The 15939-nt window shown below is 58.1% G+C and overlaps 1 protein-coding gene across 1 annotated transcript in view; it reads left to right on the forward strand.

Moving 5' to 3' along the window:
- Positions 1-14129, forward strand: part of CLCN7 (chloride voltage-gated channel 7) — a 60956-nt gene extending 46827 nt beyond the window's left edge. Inside the window, 10 exon segments of the mRNA XM_032781597.1 lie at positions 370-463; positions 3924-4093; positions 4604-4655; positions 5614-5741; positions 6182-6267; positions 7919-8051; positions 9206-9265; positions 10195-10371; positions 10689-10769; positions 10928-14129. Of these exon segments, the coding sequence (XP_032637488.1) occupies positions 370-463; positions 3924-4093; positions 4604-4655; positions 5614-5741; positions 6182-6267; positions 7919-8051; positions 9206-9265; positions 10195-10371; positions 10689-10769; positions 10928-11014 (1068 nt within the window). The 3' untranslated portion in view covers positions 11015-14129.
- Positions 14130-15939: the final 1810 nt, after the last annotated feature.

Below are 15939 nucleotides of genomic sequence, written 5' to 3' on the forward strand. Positions count from 1 at the left end.
GCAACACCTAACTGATCTTAGAGTGTAAATCTTATTCCCAAGTGCCTAAATCCCTTTTGAAAATGTGGGCTCCTAAATCAGTGAGGCTTTCCACCGATAGATACAGAAATATCTAAATACCTTTAAAATATTGGGCGTAAAAGTCTACCTAGCTGAATGCAAATGTACCCTGCTAGCAATGCCTGTGGCATGTGGCTCTTTGAAACTCTGCGCCTCTGCTAGTGGGGTGTATTTCACCAGGAGCCTCTTTCACTCCTGCCTTCTCGTTCTCTGCCGGCTCCTCTGTCCCCATGTGCCACGTGTCCTGGCAGCGATTGTCGTGTGGATTCTGCCAGTTTTCACAAGCCAGCCTTTGTTTTTTCTCTCCAGCTGTTCTGTGCGGATGGAGAATATAACTCGATGGCCACCGCCTTCTTCAACACGCCTGAGAAGAGTGTTGTCAGCCTCTTTCACAACCCCCCAGGTCGGTTCTGGCTCGGCTGACAGGACGCTGAGCTGCAGGCAGAACGGGGCGGGGGCTTGGGGCTAGTGGCAGGTCCAGGGCAGCAGACCCAGAATTAGGAAGCAAGTTACGTTGCTCAGTTTGTGGTCAGACGTTCATGTATTAGCCCAGCCCTGCCACCCTGCCAGGTGAGCTCTGTTCAGTAATGCTCATAGGCTCAAGGGACCATTGCAATAATCTAGTCTGACCTCTGCACATCGCAGGCCACAAAACCTCACCCAGCCGCTCCTGTAATGGACCCTTAACTTCCAGCTGAGTTACTGAACTCCTCAAATCATGGTTTAAAGACTTCAAGTTACAGAGAATTCACCATTTACCCTGAGCCCCTGTAAAAAAGATCCTCCCTGCTGGCAAATAGCAACCCTCCGCAGAGCCTGCTGGGTGTGCAGGCTCCAGGGCTCTGCAGTGTGTAACACATTAATGGTGGTGGTGTCACGTAGGAGCCCTAGGGTGTGGACCAAGGCCCATTGTGCCGGGCGCTGTACAGACAGAACAAGGACAGTCCCAGCTATGCCCACACAGCTCCCCGTCACAGGGAACGGGAGCAACCCACTGATCAGCCGGGGCCAGCTGGTGCTAGTGCAGAGCCATTCACGCTCGCAGTGACATGCCCTCCATATCTCTCGGCAAAGCTTTAAGAGCAGAGACAGCAGGAGCGCTTCATACCGTTTACAAATACCCTGTTGTGTGACATCCTAAATCTTTCAGCCTGACCTCATGGGAGGAACAGAGCTTTGCTTTGTTCGTACTCACTAATTCATAAAATGCAGTAGTTTGGAGGCGCCTGCCATTCGCTAGCGTGAATCGGGTGATCTGCTCTTGAATATGTGTTGAAACAAACTAGTCGCCAGCTGGAGGTGACTATGTCAAGTCTGAGTAGGAGACCTGTGTCGGAAGACTTGTGCTTTTATGTCAACGGCTGATTTGGGGCTTTTAAAAGTCAAGGTCTGGATTTGGATCTGCAAAGTAGTATCAATGTTTTATTGACGGTCCCACAAAAATTCCCCCTCCCTTAGCCTGTGATAAGCACCCAGTCCATGGGCACATGCGCTCAGACAGGCAGGATGAGAGCTGTGGTGTGTTAGATTGTGTATAGAAGGGACCTTGAGAAGGAGGCTGCAGTGTCCCATGAGCGCTCCTGTTAACTATCAGCCAAGCATTTTCCATTCGTCGCCTTCGGTCTCTGTTCCAGCCGTTCTCCTTCGTGTGCTCACTCCGAAAGCTGGAGTCTGTTCTGGAAATGTTCTTTGGCTGCTTCCTGTTTGCTAAGGTCTCTCTCCTCTGAATTACTTTCCCTTCTGGTCATGTTTGGAATGTGGATTTTACTTTTTGGGTTGTCTAGAAATGAAATCCCATTTCACAGTGCCCCGGAGAGTGCTGTCTGGGTTTGCGTTTCTCGGCTGACGTGATGCCTGGGTAACTTTAATTGAAAAGGCACAAGTTCCGCCTCTACCTCAGTAACAGCCGCTTGAATCTCATGCCTGGTCTTTCACTGACAGCTGATGCACAGAGATGGCTGTCCCTTGAGTGCACTGACCTGGCAACTCCAGCACTGGTTGCACTCAGTGATGGTGACTTTCCTATGGAGATAGGATGGGACCCAGAGGGCTTGTGGTGCCCCAGACTGTTCCCTCTCCTGTCTCAAACCTGGGTTGACAGCTGCTGTGGAAATGTTCAACGGGGACGGGGTGGGGGCGCTCACCTACTTGACACTCTTTAAACAGCTATCACCTGAGGATGCAGATCCAGAGAGTCTGGGTGGGGGGGACTTCAGGGCACTGCACAAGAGCCTCTACGTAGGTGATGTCCGGTGAGGCAGCTGCAGTATGGCTGGCAAGACTTCTGTGGCAAGTAGCATGCACAAGCAGCAGGGGGTGTCCCTAGTGAATATAGAGCAGGAAGGTTCATTGCTCTGCCTGGAAACAATCATGGCACAGCACTGTAAGGAACACGATACACCAGGTCGAATTGTCTTGGCTTCCACAAAGAAAAACGAGGCCTCTCCAGTGGAGTAGAATTCTGTGGCCTTCTCCAGAACTGGCTGTGCTAGGTTATCTGGGCTTTCCAAAGTCTTTGAAGTCCCTCGCAAGAGGCTGTTAAGGAGAGTACGTCCTCCAAGGGGAGGGTCAGAGTATCGTCCTGGGGTAGAAACTGAGAAGCAGAAAGCCAATGAAACAATCGGTTTGAATTGTGGCCAAAGGGTATGGGGGCGGGCAGATCCTGGACTAGGCCTGGAGTTCAGTATGAAATTAACAACCCGGAAAGAGGGGTGAGCGGTGAGGGCGAGTCATAGAAAGGATGATTGAGAGACACGTAGAAGGACCTGACCCTGCGAGGGGGAATGAGCAGCATGCAGGTGGATGAACTGCTTGACAGCTGGTGGGTAACCCGGTGGGAAGAGGGATCGGACCTGCTCCTACAAGTGTCTCAGTCTGAATTAACCCTGGCAGCTCACCGCAAACCTCTGCTCACGGGAGCAGAGATCAGTTTAGGAATGAGACCGAACCCTCTGAATGAGTGAGCTGCTCCCCCAGCGTAACCGTGCCAGAACTGCTCAGCCCTGTCTGAAGGGGCAGCGAGCAGGGACAGGCGGGCACAGGGAGGGGCAGTGAAGACTTTCCTGCAGAGCAGTGTTTTGTGAAGAGGTGAATCGGGTCTGGGAAAGGCCTGCTGGCTACTGAATGGGGCAGGGGAGCATTCATGGGAGCCCTTTTTTCAGAGCAAGGGGATTTGGTGCTATTGAAAGGCAACGGGTATAAAATAGCTGCAAGGAAAGCACAAGTAACCTGCGGCGTTCCTGGCCAGAGAACATGAGGGCCAAGAGCAGAGCAGGGTTTGGAAAGGCCTGGCCCTTGTGTGGCCCACGAGAACAGCTGCAGTTACAGGATTTTTAAAAGGTTTTAGGGCTGTGAACCTTCCAGCTCCAGGGCATGAGCTGGCTGCAGGGATCGGGGCAGGCTGTCTCAGGCTGGGGCTGCGTTCCAAGTATCTGCCTGCGGAGGGCTTGGCGATCGGAGCCAGCCAAGGGACGAGAGGGGGAAAGATCTCGTTCGTTGAGGGGAAATACCAGTCTTTAATTGTGAGACGTCTACAGTGGCTCGGTGGGTCCATCCTGCTGCCATGACCATTAATGGAGGGGGATTGGAGCAGGGAGGTGAGAAGCTTCACTGGATCCGGGGGATGGGGAAAGGTTGTACAATCAGTTCTGCCCCTTCTCAGCCCCCTCGGGGATGCTGTTCTCTAGGGTGTGCGATGACAGACCGATGCACTGTGCTCTTCTGGTCTGACAGGCTGGTGTGCGTTTGCAGGCGCCCATCCTCTCAGACCCATGTCGTGGCAGTAATGGGGGGGCTGCTAACGAGCTCTGAGGTGTGGAAGGGGTGAAACCAATCACCTGGACCTCTCCTCTTCCCGCCCCCAGGTTCTTACAATCCCATGACCCTGGGGATGTTCACCCTGATGTATTTCTTTCTGGCCTGTTGGACCTATGGGCTCACCGTGTCGGCAGGTGTCTTCATCCCTTCCCTGTTGATTGGAGCTGCCTGGGGGCGACTCTTTGGCATATCGTTGGCCTACCTGACCAGTGGAGCGGTGAGTTACCCCCTGGGCGGGGAGGGAGCCCTGACCTCCAGACATGGAACGCAGACAGTGAAGCCACTTTTTGCTTGCAGATTGATTAGTGCTCCATGTCTGGAGGTCAGCTGAGGGGGCGGAGGTCGTGCTGGAGTTTTAGCTGGGTTAGTGGGTGAAGGAAGAAAGACAAGTGTAGATACTGCAAAATCCCAGCTAGAAGGGAAGTGGATCCTGCTTGCTGCCCTTCGCCACCTCACCCAGCAGCAGCTCCTGAGCAAGCGCAGTACAAGTCCTCCAAAGTGGCTAAGGCTCCCTGCAGAGCGTCCCCGGGGCAGTGCTTGCTGGAGCTTGGTGAGGCTGTTGTCAAGGGGCCTTTCCTGCTGTGCAGTGTATTGGATGCTCCAGAAGGTGAGTGTCTGGTTCTTTTGTTGTTCGGCCTGTGGCTGGCACGTAGGGTGGCTGCCTCCGCCACTGTGGATGGATCTGTCCCACCCCGTGTAACTCGCTATTCCTGTCTCTCCTGTTCAGATCTGGGCCGACCCCGGGAAGTACGCTCTGATGGGGGCCGCAGCGCAGCTGGGTGAGTTCGTCTCACCATTAGGAAACGCCCGGTAGGAGGCGTTCGTTGCCTTCCATGGAGACTGGGCTGTGTCTGGATGTGTCTCCACTGGGAACATGTGGTAGAAAACCCAGCCTCTCTGTGCTCGGAGTGCTGCTGGCCAGCTTCAGGCAGTGTGTTGGCAGCTGACTGCTGTGGGGGAAAACCTTTCGTTTTAACGTTGAAGGGAATCGTGCACCTGGCATGTCAGGTGTTCAGCTTGTCCTGTGAATTGGAGACTGAAGTGCAGCCACTAGGAGAGGGGTGCTGTGAAGGGAGGGGCTGTTAATGGAGAGCAGGTCTCCCAGGACTGGCCTGGGTCTGTCTTGTTAGAGGGCAGCTGGCGGCATGGCACAAAGCACCTGGTTACACACGTCGGACTTTGCAGTGCAGGCTTGTCTGTTCACTGCCTGACCGTGTCCAGTGTGGAACCACAGAGCTCCCTTGGGTCCCCTCGCGGCCCATGAGTGGCTCCCCGCAGAGCAGCACCGCCTGCGGGTGCTGCCCCTCACTCTGCGCTGCCTCTCACTGCTGCTAACGTTAATTCCTGGCATGGATGAGCCCCGGGTCCACCAGCAGCCCAGAAAGCAGAGCTCTCCACACAGGCACTGAAGAGCTCTAGCAAACATGGCGTCATCCTGGGCTGCAGGTAGCTAGGCAGGGTACAGCTGAGGTGAGCCAGCTGGCACCCTGCCGTCCTGCTAGACTCTGTGCCTGCATTCCCCACCCGTACACAACACAGGCACTGCCCCACCTCATACACCTTTTGTGGAGCCATCTTTCCAGGCCAGACCCCAAGGCAGGATCGTCCCCAGAGTTCAGGTGCATGCAGCAGCCATGGGGGCCAGCTAACTCCTCAGCACAGGGGCTCAGAGCCTTTGTGGGACCCTCCCCTTGCTCTCCCTCCTGGGTTCCGCCAACATGTGTGCCTCTCCCTCAGGTGGGATAGTGAGAATGACCCTGAGCCTGACCGTCATCATGATGGAAGCGACAGGCAATGTCACCTACGGATTCCCCATCATGTTGGCACTAATGACAGCTAAGATTGTGGGTGACTACTTTGTGGAGGTGAGCAGTCCGGGCTGTTTCCGTTCTGAATGAGGGCCAGCAGGTGAGGCAACTGCTGCAGGAGCCAGCAGCTGCTCTCTTGATTTGGAGCTGGATGTGAACATGGGGCTGGTGGAGATTTGGGAGCCTACTGACTGGTCGTGACTTGGCACCGCCACCTATTGACGCAGCCTGACTGGGCTTGCCTGGGGAGACCACTTGATTGGTGGGGATGTTGGGGTCTTTGCCAAGCTCCATTAGCCTGAGTGGAGCAGAGTTAACGCCTCCTTAACGGGCTGTGGCTAGTGACCCATCAGCTGAGCACTGAGGGGCTTTGGCAGCACTGTGTGTGGGAAGCCGAGGGACCAGACCAGGCTCGAGCAATCTGGAGGGCGCTTGTGGCCTGTATCCATGTCATGTCTGCCCTGTGACTGATTGCTTTGCCTCTCCTCCTGCTGCAGGGTCTGTATGACATGCACATCCAGCTGCAGAGCGTTCCTTTCCTGCACTGGGAGGCTCCAGTGACGTCTCACTCCCTCACAGCCAGGTAAACGAGCGGCCGTTCTGCAGGGCTGCTAGGCCCCTGGCCACCTTCCTTGGAGCCCTAGCGGGTGCGTTGGACAGAACAGCCCCTGGCACCACAGCGAGTAGGGCTGCAGTCTGGCAGGGAAGAGCAGGTGGGACTCTGTTCCCTGGGCTGGAGAGCTCTCAAGACTGGCTGCTAACAGAGCAAACTGCGCAGGAGGCATCTGCCAGTTCAAATTCCCAGTGCCGCTGGGTCTGAGAGCTTTGAACATGTCTGCCAACGGGTCTGGTGGGTCTGTCCCTTCCCGCCCCACGTCAGTGCGGTGGCACCAAGATGAACCTGAGCTCTTTTACCACTTCTTAGGCAGTTTGATTAGAAAGGGAAGGGGATGGGGTGGCAAGGGGTCCTGGGATTGGGACTGATACAGGGCCCCCCACTGCTGGCCCCAGGGTCCCAGAGACAGAGCTCTGGACGGTCTGAAGGTGTCTGGACGTCAGCCCATTCTTAGTAGCTGAGTGATTGCTTAACAGCCCACCAGTGCAGGGGGTTATATTCCCCATGGGAGGGGTCTGCCTCCCTGCCCTCCCCAGCACCCAGCTCGGACTGGCGGCAGGCGTAAGAGCGGCATGGAGGAGGGTCCTCTCCCAGGAGGCGGGGCTGTCTGCGTGGTACTCGCTGCATGGGATCTGGGAGGTTCCCGTGGGTAGAAAGCTCCAGGGGGAGGAGAGGTGGTGCCAGGGCTGGGCAAACTCCCCAAAGGGAGAGCCCGCACAGTGCTCTATGGAGCAGGGTGGAGCTGGGTTCTCAGTCACTGCTGCCCATCAGATGCCGGGGCTGTTCCACAAGGGCTCCTGGAGCTGCATCTGCTCACAGGATAGTGCCTGGTCCTAAAGGTAGAGGCTGCCCCCTAGTGACAGGCGAAGGAAAGTAGCCGTCTGGAGCTGCTCTCATCCAGAGGCAAACCCATACAGATGGGTTTGTGCACGGAGCCTGCCAGGCGCTGGGGAGGACAGATCACAGCGATGGCAGCTGTGCCACACACAGACCCCTCCATCCGCTGTCCTGTTTGTCCCGTTATGCTAGCTAATGTAGTGTTCGTTTGGGGGTTATTTGTGGCTGTGGTAAGATTGGCTGCGACCTTTTTCTGCAGCATGGGGCACCAGCTGGGATCTGGGCATGTCTCCCCAACTAAATTCACTGCCTTGGCTGGGGTCCCGGGCACTGGTGGCGCGTTAGCTGCTCCTGTTCTCTGCCTGTGCACACGACAGCTTAGTCTTCAGTCTAGCTAGGATGTTTGGGCTGAGCGCAGGGGTAGCTGCATCTGGCCCAGGCTGTGCAGGAGAGCAGACTAGATCCCCCATCTGGCCTTAAACTCTGGAACACTCTGGAAGGCTGCTGCTAAGTGGCTGTCCTGAGCTGTAGCATGGGGAGAACATCGGGAACTCGAAAGAAGCTGCAGACCCAAAGGCAGAACCTGGCCCGCCTAGCAAGTTTAAATAAGGTCCTCATGATAATGTGAGGACCAGGGCCCTGCCTGGGGTAGGGTGGGGAGTCGACTTTTGGCTGGGGTGGTGGGCACTGCCCTCTGTCTGGGCCGGGCAGCGCACTCCCCCACAACGGTGGGGAAGAGGTAGTCCCAGCCTGCCGTCACCTGGTGCTCTGAACCCTGCAGGGAGGTGATGAGCGCGCCCGTGACTTGCCTCAGGAGGACTGAGAAGGTGGGGACGGTTGTGGACATCCTCAGCGACACATCGTCCAACCACAACGGCTTTCCTGTGGTAGAGAGCAGCCCGGACCCCACGCAGGTGGGGCAGACCACTGGCCAGCCGCCGGCCCTGCCCCAGGACCGTGGGAAGCTGAAGTAACACCCACAATGGGGGTGGGGGTTGGGCCACTCTGCAGCACTTGGGGTGCAGCCTGAACCACTGAATCGGGCCAACGTTTGGCTGCCAGTGCAGGGCCCCAGCCGACTGGAGACCTGGCAGCTACAGTGACGTCTCCCTGACCCTTGTGGGCGCTAGGGGACCTTCACCAAGCCTCCTCCCATGTGCACACCGGCCCAGCCTCCGGGGTATCCTCGGAGCCCTGGGTTCATGGGCACTGGCTGCTCCTGGCGTGGTTCTCTGCACCCAGGTGCTCTCAGGCTGGAGGCTTCTCTGCCCTGCAGCTCCCAGCATTGCTGTTGCCACCAGTGAAGCCAGCCCAGCGTGAGCAGTGATGGGGGAGAGGCTGCTCTGTTCCCTGGGGCTGCAGGACCTTGCTGAGCTGGCTGGGGCTTGGTGTGGTCTCCAGGGAACAGTCATGACTTCCTCCATCTCTAGCTAGGACTCTCCAGTGCCTCCTGTGCTGATGGGCCGTGTGACCTGCTCGCTGGCAGCCAGGAGCCAATGGGGTGGTAGGGGGGTGACCCAAAGTGCCAGCACTGTTCAAAGGTGCCGTGACCGGCACATGTGCTTGGGGGGCAGACACCAGGAGAACAACCCGCTCCCCAGCTAGCCTCATGGTGCGCGTAGCAACGTGTCCCATTGCCAAAGCCTTGGTGATGCATGGCCCTGCGTGCTAGCATCTTGCACCAGCTGGTATTGGGGAGCAAACCCTGACTCTCCATCAGAAACCAGCATTGCCTGCTGATCCCAGCCCCCGATTTTCCCCACCTCCCCCTTGCCCTTTCCTGGGGCACCCAGACGCTTTTTGTGCAGCCCCTGGGGACAGCGAACGAAGTCCTCCACCCCGCTCATGCTGAATTGCTGCCGTATGGTGGCCTCTCACCATCCCCAGGGCTGGACTCTGCGTGGCGTGTGCAGGCCAAGCCCACCCTGGGGCTCTCGGCTCTGCATCCCCATAGGCATGCCTGCTTGTAACCACGGGGCGATAAGCAGCCAGGGCCTGTCTCTGGCCCGTCAGGCTGGTTGCTGAGCTCTCTTCAGCCCCTGCCCATGCCTGGCATTCTCTCTTGCAGGTGGCGGGACTGCGAGGCCTGATCCTGCGCTCCCAGCTGATTGTTCTCCTGAAGCACAAGGTAAATGAGTGGATCGGGAGCCTTTCTCCTCCCAGGGGACTCGCTGTCACGGCTTGGACGGGCACCGTTGGATGTGACCCCTCTGTCCCTCTAGTGGGGTGCGTCCGGCCCAGCCCCTCTCCAGTCCTCTGCCCAGGGTTAGCTCAGGGAGGTGGCATCAGCCTGGTTCAGTGAACCAGGAACCGGACTCCCCTTCCCTGTCGTACTGCAGGGGCTAAACTGTCCTTGCTGCCCAGGTACTACTGGGCGTGATGCCCACCACTTCCCGTGGCAGCTCCTGGCTCCTCTCCCCTTCTGCTGTCGTCGTGCGGGGCAGGCTGTAGCTAGCTGGGTCACCAGCTGTCTGCCGGGGGGGCTGCTGTTCCTACAAGTGGTGAAGGGTCCCCCTGACTTGCTGCCCAAGGGCGAGCCGGGCACATCAGTGCCATGTGGTGGACCCAACATCCACTAGGAAATGCTTGTGAGCACCATTCTGCACAAGGGAGACAATCTGCTGGCCAAACAAACTGGGAGCCTGGAGATCGGGGCTCTGTCCCCGGCTCTGCCAGCTCTGGGGCAAGTCCCTCTGCCCACCACCTCCCTCGCGGGCTGTCGGCCTGCCTGCCGCGCCTCAAGGCAGAAGAGCTGAGTGCTGGAATGCAGTGAAGTGGGCAGGCCTTATGGGATGTTCTGGGGTGAAGGACGTTTCTCTGTTTGCTCCATTACGTTCTCACTCTGTCAAGTGGCAGCTGCCTGGTTTTTCCCCCATACTAACTGGATCTGCGCCGTGCTGGGATTCCTGCTGCCCGTGGACAGTTGCTGGCTGCTGCCAGTGGGCCTGCAGGAGCAGAGTGTGATCTGTCGGGGTGGGAGGCAGCTGATCTGCCAGGTCAGGACTCCTGGCCAGCTTGGAGCCACGGCACTGGTACCAAGGGTCTTCCCTCTCCTAGGTCTTCGTGGAAAGAGCCAACCTGACCTTGGTTCAGAGGCGGCTGAAGCTGAAGGATTTCCGGGACGCCTACCCCCGCTTCCCCCCCATCCAGTCCATTCACGTCTCCCAGGACGAGCGCGAATGCATGATGGACCTGACTGAGTTCATGAACCCATCGCCCTACACGGTGCCCCAGGTATGGCTTGCTGGGCGCAGGGCGTGGCGCTGCAGATCCACCTTTGGGAATGACCCAGCAGGGGGAGGGCTGAGTCGGGCCCACTCTAAATGGGAAGAAAACACTCCTCCCCCGGGGCAAGTGGGGCTCAGTCCAGTGGGCCCCCCTGCCCTGCGAAAGGGGGGGATGAATGCCTGTTAGAAAGGGGCTGCTCAGTCCCCTAGGCCCCCCCAGGGGGCTGGCACCACGAAGACAGTGCTCCCTGCTTAGCCCCATGACAGGCAGCAGCTGGCAGCCTCCAGAGCTCTCTGACCTCCTGGCCTCCCTCTGGATTGCAGGAGGCATCTCTGCCGAGGGTCTTCAAGCTGTTCCGGGCACTGGGCCTGCGGCACTTGGTGGTGGTGGATAATCACAATGAGGTGAGTGGCTGGCGGCTCTGGGGCAACGTAACACCCTGGTGAGTTCCCCCGGTTTCATATGGGGCAGCTGGCTGTGGCAGAGCCCCATCACCACAGACACGCATGCTGAGGTGAGCTGTGCGGGGCGCTCATCAGTCTCTCTGCCTCCCTCCCTGCAGGTGGTCGGGCTGGTGACCAGGAAGGATCTGGCAAGATACCGACTAGGAAAGGAAGGGCTGGAGGAACTGTCCCTGGCGCAGACATGATGCTCCTGGGGCAGTTGCTTTGCCACCTTGAGCCCCGTTCCCCTGGAGGCGTCGGGAGGGAGCTGGTCCCCGCAGGCTGCTGCACCACCCGCTGCGTTCAACACGAATGCCCAGCCCCTGATTGTGCGTCTTGTCCATCGCTGTGTTTCCATTTTTTACTGGCTGCCTGTCCGTGTGTTGGCTGGGCATCGCTGCAGCCTCCTCTCCTGTCACCCGCGGGACCAGGTGCTGGGCAGGTTCCTGGTTTCCCTGCTCTGCATGCTGGGCCCTTGGAGCAGTTTTGAGGCTAGAGAACCCTGGGAGAGCATGAGCATGCTATGAAGCTGGGCAGCAGAGATCCCCCGGCTAAACCCCGGCCGGCGCATTACAAGCCAGAGCTACCTCCACACCTCACGCTGCCTCCTGGAATAGGTGCTCCAGACTTCAGGAACCAGAATCGTGGCTCTGACCCAGTCTGCAGCCACCATTGACCAATGTCCATCCTGCCTGGGCTGTCTCCTGCACCAAAGTCTTTACTCGGGATACAGGCTTGGGAGCTGGCAAGGCCTGGTCCAGTATCTTCTAGCAGGGACCTTGCCACGCAAAGCCTCCCTGGATCCACAGGCCAGCAACTGGGGACCAGTGTCTTAACGCTGCCCACAGCTGAAGTGGCTTTTAACCCTGCCTGCAAAGGAAGCAGCGTACCCCAGTTCCACAGCCCCAGCCCTGCAGCTCAGCAGGGCTCTGATGACACACACACACACAGACAACCGAGCAGACGGGCTGCCAGGGACTGGGTGCGGCTGGCTCTGCCACGTGCTGCAGCCAGGCCCTATTTGTCTGTGACATATCCGGGCCTGTCTGAGACTGTGGGCCAGCCCGTGGGCACGGCCCCTCCTGGCACTGCCTGTGCTGTGCGTCTCAGACACGACGCAGCCCCGCCCTCCTCATACCCTCTTGTATCTCCCAGGTGGGGATCACCCTGGGCCCCTCCTGGGGAGGCTGAATGGCCTGGGGCCAGGGCTTGTTTGGATGCAGGCAATTGGTGAAGGAGTCTTCCTGGGGCGTATGTGCCGAGTGGGTGTTGGTGCCACAGGAAGGTACCCGGTGCTGAGTGCTGCCCAGCTGTGGGGCCAGGCAGGGTTGAACCCCATGCTGGGGACAGGTGGTTTCTCTCTGTAGAGCGCAGTGCTTATCAAAGGCCTTATACAATGACAGCCGTGGTCTCCAGCTGCAGCCAGTCCCGGGCACCCATGCGACTGCTAATGGGAAGTGCAGCATCTGGGCCCTCTTGCCCTGTTCCTGGAGAGCAGCCGTCTCAGCAGAGCAGGGCTGCCCACTCTGTCCAGTCTGTGCCATCTTCCCCGGTTGCTGGGCATCCTGTGCCTGGCTTCCCTTTGGTGGGGGGGCTCCAAGGGATGGGGCAGGGGGCTGAAAGGAAGAGGGACCTGCCTCGTGAATATTTAGGGAACGAAGTGATGCCATGTGGGACGCTGAAGTGGAGCATTTACAAATGATCCCCTGCTCCCGGAGAGGGGTTCGCCCCGGGCAGGCAGCCTCTGTCCCTAGCTCCCGTCCATTCTGTCAGCTCTCCTGTGCTCCACTCAGTGTTGGCAGCACAGGCCTGAGGTGCAGCTCATGCTCCTGGCGAGAGGGGGGTGGGGCCGAAATGCACAGAGACCGTAAGAAATAAAATCACTGGAACCAAACAGCTGCTGCTGGATCTGCTTTTCCGTCTGCGCCCCGTCCCGGCCGCACGCTCCTGGGCAGCCCGGTGAGATCTAACGGGGTCAGGCCGGGGCAGGGAGCAGTGTCCAGTTCAGGGGGATAGACTCAGGAAGGAAGAAACAGCTCTGCACGACTTGGGCTTAGGGTGAAGTCATCCCCACGTCCACCTCGCAGAGCTCAGATCCTGCCCAGCAAGAATGCCCCGTGGCTGAGGGGAAAGGTCAGGCCGGTGCGTGCGGAGCCGGGGCTGGCCAATCGGCACACCTGAGCTCGCCACATGGCAGTCTCAGCTTCATGCAAAGCCTTTACAAGTTGGGCTGTGAAAATCTGGCCTGAACTCACGGCCGCGCTCAGTGCCAAGCAGTAAGTGAAGGATGCTGCTGGTGCCAGTTCCCAGAAGGGGCAGGGAACGTGACAGCTGAAAGGTCCGGGGTGCCAACTCATCACACTGCCCTGAGAGGTGGCTGCAGGTGGTGAGACAACAGGACAGCCAGAGGCCATCTTGGATGGCTTGGAGGTGGCAGAGGCTGCCTGCTGCAGGTCAGCCATTGCTCCAGCCCACGGGTTCCTGGAGCAGCCTTGGCAGAGGAGGCCTCTGGTCAGTGCAAGCCTTGTTCCTGCATCCTCTTCCACGGGCCCTACTCCCCTGTGGGCACAGTCCTGGAGCTAGGACTTCACCCGCTGCTAGAAACGAGAGCTAGTGACCAGCCTCTTGCAGCCATTGTAAAGCTGGGCTCCCCTGGCAGCAGGCTGTGCATCACCCGGTAGTGTACAGACTTCATCAGCGAGTGTCTCACACTGGAGTCTGAAATACCAGCCCTAGTGCACATCTCAGTGTCCCAGTTACTTGGGGGTGGAGCAGTTTGTTCATGAGTAGCTTGCGGGTCACAGCCAAGGGCTCGGTCATCACCAGGTGTAGGGAGCTGGGGCTAGAGATTTTACACACCTGTGTCTACCAGAGGGCTGAGATCAGCCTCCCCAGAGCCCTTGGAAACAAAGTAGAATCTTTCCAACCAAGAGAACTTGCCCCCTCCAGGCCGAGTGGATTCCAGTGTCTCCTCGGAGAGCTGCTTTAAACACCCAGGGCTCAAGCCCACTCGTGTTGTAGATGCAGACCTCGCACAGTCAGCTAGGGCTGCTCCAGCAAGTGTGTTCCTGTACCTCTGGAGCAGGATTGGGCTCTGAAGGGGCACGCAGGGCAATGGATTCCCTCCCTCTGGGACCCAAATAATGATCTCCCAAAGCAGGCCACCATCTTCTCTGCCTCTCCTCTCACCTTGGTATCTGAATTTGTAAAAGGAGCAGTTGCAAACCCCAAGCGTCTGTTTTGGAAGCTCTTGAGATTTTCTATAGGGAGATGACCCATGGGAGATATTTTGTGCTGAAATAAAGGCTGTTTATACTTTTATCCCGGCATTAGCTCCTTTCTCTTGCCATACGGCATTGGTTGGGGCGAAAGGCCAAGGCCACGCAGGCTGGGCAGCATTCGCCAGTGCATACAGGGGCTTGTCCAGGCAGTCAGGTGAGGTGGGCGCTCAGGTGGAGGCTGAGGGCAGAGAAGCAGCTTTGGAGTTCTGCTCCCAGACCGATGGGGCTGAGGTGAAAGCGTGTCTTCTGGGAACCTGTTTATCCTGGGCCCTCCTGCCCCAGCGAAGGCAGCCGGCAATGGTCCCGTCTCTGGGAAGGAAGAGGGAGGAGTCCAGTGGAGAGGGTCCAGAAGGACCCACATGGGCTAGCGTCTGGCTGGTGAGCATCATGCTGCCCCTCGGGTCCCATCAGGACTCGTCAATGGGTGCTGAGGGTGTTACTGCCACATGCACCAGGGAGTTGGACATGCAGAGCTGCTGGGGCCTGGCTGGCAGTGGGAGAGCGCTGGGTAGAGCGAGCTCCCCACCCTTGATACCCCTCAAGGAAACCAGTTGGATGATGCCAAGAGCTGTGGCCAATCTGCAGGGTCCTTGCTTTGTGCTAGGCACAGCATCACCCACCCCTGGTGGTCAGGAAGGACAGTGCCCTGTCAACACTGCCCATTTAACCACTAGAGAAACAAACCTGGACTGTATAACTGGAACCGATGGGAAACAATGTCCCATCCTTCCTGCTTGCCTCCCTGGTGGTTAGAGAGGAATCCTACAAGGGGGCAAATTTCAGCCCCCCCCCGGCTCGGCACTGCCCTTTGTGCCTTGCGCACAGTGTAGTTAGGGGGCTGGTGATCTGGTTGGAGTTGTCAGTGCCAGGCTCAGCCCAGTCTGCCCTGTGGAACACTGGCCAGGACAAGCCCATACCCAGGGTGCCAGGACCCGGCACCATCCACCACCTAAGATGTGCCAGCAGGATCCATGCAACACCCCCTATTTCCCCTGGCATGTGGCAGGAAACTGCAGGAGGAGCCTGCCAGAGACTCAGCAAGGCACAAGGAGGCGCTACAGAGACAGCAACTCAGGGCGCTTGGGGCTTTCCCTGCCTAGTGCTGACTGAGAGCCTCACCGCCACCCTGCTGCCTTCTGTTCTAGTGCCCCCCCTTCACCTTCATATCACTCCTGCTGCTACCTTACCCTCCTCCTTGTTCCTTTCCTGCCAGCTAATCCCCTCCAACCTAACCCGCACCTCCTACACCAGGTCCCAGCCCAGTGTTCACGCTGCAGCTATGGTCTGGCCCTACCACTACTCTGCTTCTCTCTGCTCTAGTTAGACTGGAAGCTCTGCAGGGCTATGGCCATCTGCTACTGCATGTACAGGGCCTAGCACCACGGCCCGGGTTCCCTAGTCACTGCCATAATAAATGTGAGGATAGATTTATTCTCCCTAAACACTGCCAAGCGGGTTGCTCCTATGCGGCTCCTATTGCTTCTCTCCCTTCCTTAGCTTTCCCTACCTTGGCATTTCCTGTCCAGCTGCTGCCTTCGATGGCTGTCTGGAAAGGAGAACGGGATCTGCAAGGTGATAATTAAGGCCGACGTGTAAACTTGCACAATCTCTCTACTAGCAACACCCCAGTGAGATTAAGGGGGCAGGCCCCTACTCTGAGCTGTCAGTGCAGGTGGGCCGACAGAGCTGCATTGGCTTCACTTGGGCCCTGGAAGAGTCTATCACAACCACAAGGGCTAGAAACTGATTTTTATTGAAACTCCAACTCGGCAGAATGTGCGGTTGGCCTGCAGCCCCTAGGTACGGCGGTGGGGCTGGATTGGGCCTGGCACCTGGCTGTCCGACTCCCC

Source organism: Chelonoidis abingdonii, chromosome 9 (assembly GCF_003597395.2).
Source record: "Chelonoidis abingdonii isolate Lonesome George chromosome 9, CheloAbing_2.0, whole genome shotgun sequence".
In the NCBI taxonomy this organism is placed as follows: Eukaryota; Metazoa; Chordata; order Testudines; family Testudinidae; genus Chelonoidis; species Chelonoidis abingdonii.